The 3,834-nt window shown below is 35.3% G+C and overlaps 1 protein-coding gene across 1 annotated transcript in view; it reads left to right on the forward strand.

The window, feature by feature from the left end:
- The first annotated feature begins 1,961 nt into the window (after positions 1-1,961).
- The window catches only part of LOC107719520 (uncharacterized), a 12,952-nt gene continuing 11,079 nt past the window's right edge, over positions 1,962-3,834 (forward strand). The window contains exons 1-2 of the mRNA XM_016526939.1: positions 1,962-2,009; positions 2,462-2,505. Coding sequence (XP_016382425.1) covers positions 1,996-2,009; positions 2,462-2,505 — 58 coding nt within the window. The 5' untranslated portion in view covers positions 1,962-1,995. The remainder of the gene's footprint in view (positions 2,010-2,461; positions 2,506-3,834) is intronic.

The raw sequence follows: 3,834 nt of genomic DNA on the forward strand, positions 1-3,834 counted from the left end.
TACGCCTATGGAGAGTCCCCACAAGGATAGCTGACCAGACTGTGTGTGTGTGAATGTGTGTGTGTGTGTGTGTGTGTGTGTGTGTGTGTGCGCGTGAGAGAGTGTGTGTGTGTGTGAGTGTGTGTGAGTGAGTGTGTTTAAACTTACCTGTTAAATGTGCATCAATTTATTAGCATTTGTCACTTGAAAAAAGGCCATGCAGATTTGCAGAATCCCATGGAAACTTTCGTGTTTTTAAATCCAGATCAAACAATGTAATTTTGTCTAACAATTGTTTTGTGGAAAACTGCTAAGGAAATGAGTGCATGATGTTTACTGTGAACGTATCCATTAATTTTGATGATGATGATGGTTTTTATTTGTGGGCTATTTATTGTGACAGTGATTAGTCTACGCAGATGAGAGGACTGATGGGTAGCAGGTAAAATAATTTATGAAACCCGCTGTTTGTGGGTTTGACTGATCATTTCAAACAGAGGATTACACTGGAATCATTTATAAATATTTTAAAGTTGTTTATCATAAGCATGTATCCTTGCATAAAACTCTTTACAGTGTAGCCTGTATCAACCACATAACCAGCTCTTCAGGTTGAAATATCTCCTGCTGTTACGGTTTTTCAATAACAGTGGTCAGTTTACAGTAATTGTTGTTTAAAAATCGAAACAAATTTAGATTTTCAGTTCCAAGTAGAGTTATTCTAGTTAATTGTTTTTCTGTTGCACCACTATCCAAGTGAATCTGACTGACATTCGAGGGGTGGGCATTTAAAAACAAGTGATTTAAACCGTTCAAGCGCAATAAGCAGCGAAACTCAACCAAATAACTCATTGGATGAACTCAGTTTAATCGAGGGCAGGATTTCCATCCAGTAAGGTAGCCCCAATTCATAAAAGACAGATTCATGCAATGAAATGTAATTGAATTTGATCAAATATGGTTTAAGAAATGAATGACCCAACACCTGTGAAGAGATGATGCTGACCCCTTTTTACTCAGTATGGACTCCAATGATCTCATATTTTGAAAAGGGCGTAACTCTTCCCCAAATTTAAATTAATAGTGAAATTAAAAGGCCTGTGCACATTGGATAACGGATAATGCAATCAGACACAATGGGCTATGTCAATTATTTCCTCACTGTTTGTAATATCACAACTTTGAGATTTTGTTTTGGAATTTGTTTTTATTTATGTTTATTCATCACTGATTTTTTTAATTGATTTACTGTGGTGTGGGTTATGGGACAAATTGTAAAATCAAGAGGAGCATTTTTAACTCTCTTTGTATGTAACGCGTCACTCTTTTCTTTCTTCAATAAAAATATTGAAGAAGAAATCTACATGTCTGTATCTTTATACATTATATATATTTATCTAGAGAAGCATTATTATGTCTGTATAAGCTGAGCTCAAGAGAATGCTATTATTAAGAGAACTGAATAAAATATTTGCAGATTTAATGCCAGGATTGAGTTCAGTCAGGGCATCAGGTAGTGATTTCAAAAGTTTATAAATTGTTTTTAAAAAAATCTATCGTCTGAAAAGAACAAACAACAGTAGTAAAGGAATAGTCCATCAAAAACGAAAATGAGCTGGCAGTGTCAGGCCAGCAAAGGTGTAGATGATTTACTTTCTTCATCTGATAAAGATGAAAACAGCCAGCCTGATATACAGGCTTTGATAAAGGAACTGTCACAGTGACAGGCGTTCTTTCAAAATAAAAGTCAAGTTAAAGTTAATTATTAAATTCATATGCAAGTTATTAAATACACAATTTACAAAGGTATGTCCCTGAAAATCGTGCAAAATTATACTGATCTTCAGAGAGACCGGTCAGCTTAGAATTAATGCCTAGAGACAAAGAGGTGATCAGTCACACCCCTCATATATCCTCGCTATATACATACATATAGGCTATGTGTGTGTGTGTGTGTGTGTGTGTGTGTGTGTGTATGTTCCTGTTAAACGTCTGACGCCTGAACAAAAGACATGCATGAGTTTTACCATGTAAGTTCTCATTTTGAACTCGATTCGTTTAATTTTGTGCTATTATTCCAATAGTTTTGTTTGTTTGTTTGTTTTTTGTTTTGTAAAAAACTAAACGATGAACGCATCCGTTAATGTGCTTATGACGATGACGAGTGATGATTATGATGATGGTTATTATTAACTGGCATTGGTTTCGCAGATGAGAGGACTGGTTGGTCCTGTTGTTTGTGGATTTGGATTTAAATGAGCATTTGCGACAGAGGATTACACTGGAATAATTTAATAATTATAGTTAGAATTTTTTTAATCGGACATTTTTATCATGCAACTTCCATGTGTTAAATATGCAGGCAAATGAAAGTGAGTTATTATTATTATTATTATCTGAGGAAAGCATTTATTCTCACATGAACCTTTTGTATAAAACTCTCTGCAGCATCACATAACCAGCTCTTCTTTGCTCGCATCAGGTTGAAACTTCTGCTGCTGCTGTTATGGGTTTTCAATTACAGTGGTGAGTAATGTTTGTTTCTCACACAGCGCGCGAGCACTGAACTGTGCGCTTTTTGGCACCTTTTTGGGCTTAAATGGTCAAATACACACACTTATGTGTCACAACAATGTGTCCGCTTAAACACAGTCGTTTATGTCTTAAGTGAACGTAACAGCTGAGAGAGAAAACGCATGTGTATTATCCGCTCTGTCCTTTCGGTCTTAAAGGGACAGCAGCCTAATTTACCTGCTGCAGTCTTGTCACTAATGTTTGTCAACAAAAGACAAAGAGAAATTGACTCACTGCTCTTGACTGAATAACTTTAGTAACTTTTATAAGAATTAACGCAGAGTTAATTATAAACTGATTTGAATTAAAGCTCTTGAAATAAGAAATGTACAAAAAGCAATTTTTTGAGATATATCGTTATCATGAAATAAATTATCCATATTGTTATATAAGACTTCGGTCAAATCGCCCACTCCTTCTCCAGCATGTTATGTCAGGGATGCACATAAGTGGTGCGCATGCGCGACCAAAATAAAAATGCACTGGGTAAATATGTTCAGACCGCTCATTTGTGGTTTACAGCTGCTAACGCACAATCAATTTTACATCTAAAACAACAACTCTTAATCTATAACTAGCTAACAAGGCATAATGATATTGGAATATAATAGCAAAGACACCAAAGGTAGGTTAATGTCAGAGGTGTAAAGAGTACCTGAAAACCATACTTGAGTAAAAGTACAGATGCCTTACAGTGAAAATTACTCCACTACACGTTACAAGTCACCAATAACAAAACAACTTGAGTAAAAGTCTTAGAGTATCTGATTTTAACAGTACATGAGGATTTTACTCGTACTGAATATAGGCTCAAAGATGCACTAGTCAATGAGAAATGCCAGTAAAAAACAAGAAAGGGTTGATTTGTGAGGAGAGCAATTACGTTTATTTTCTAAAACCAATATAAAACTGAACACCTCAAAATTGCAAACAAACAAAACAAAAACAATATCCCTCAAAAAGGTCTCTTCAGTATACCGGATAAATAAAATAATGATAAGTAAAATTATAAAGTCAAAGTCTTCTTGCAGTGGATGAGCTGGTTTGGGCCTCATCTCATATCCACCTTATTTTTCAACACGAATAAGCCGTTTTCTGTGAATGTGCGAGACTTCCCGTTCATAAGCCGCTGTAGAGAAATAACGAGAAGAATAACAAAGTGCAGTAAACAGTAAAACTGTTTCCACTACAAACCAGTGTGTTCATAGTTAAAGGAACACTCCACTATTACTAAAATAGGTTCATTTTCCAACTCCCTAGAATTAAACAGTTGAGTTTTTT

Source organism: Sinocyclocheilus rhinocerous, unplaced genomic scaffold (genome assembly GCF_001515625.1).
Source record: "Sinocyclocheilus rhinocerous isolate Xijiao unplaced genomic scaffold, SAMN03320098_v1.1 scaffold5501, whole genome shotgun sequence".
Classification (NCBI taxonomy): Eukaryota; Metazoa; Chordata; class Actinopteri; order Cypriniformes; family Cyprinidae; genus Sinocyclocheilus; species Sinocyclocheilus rhinocerous.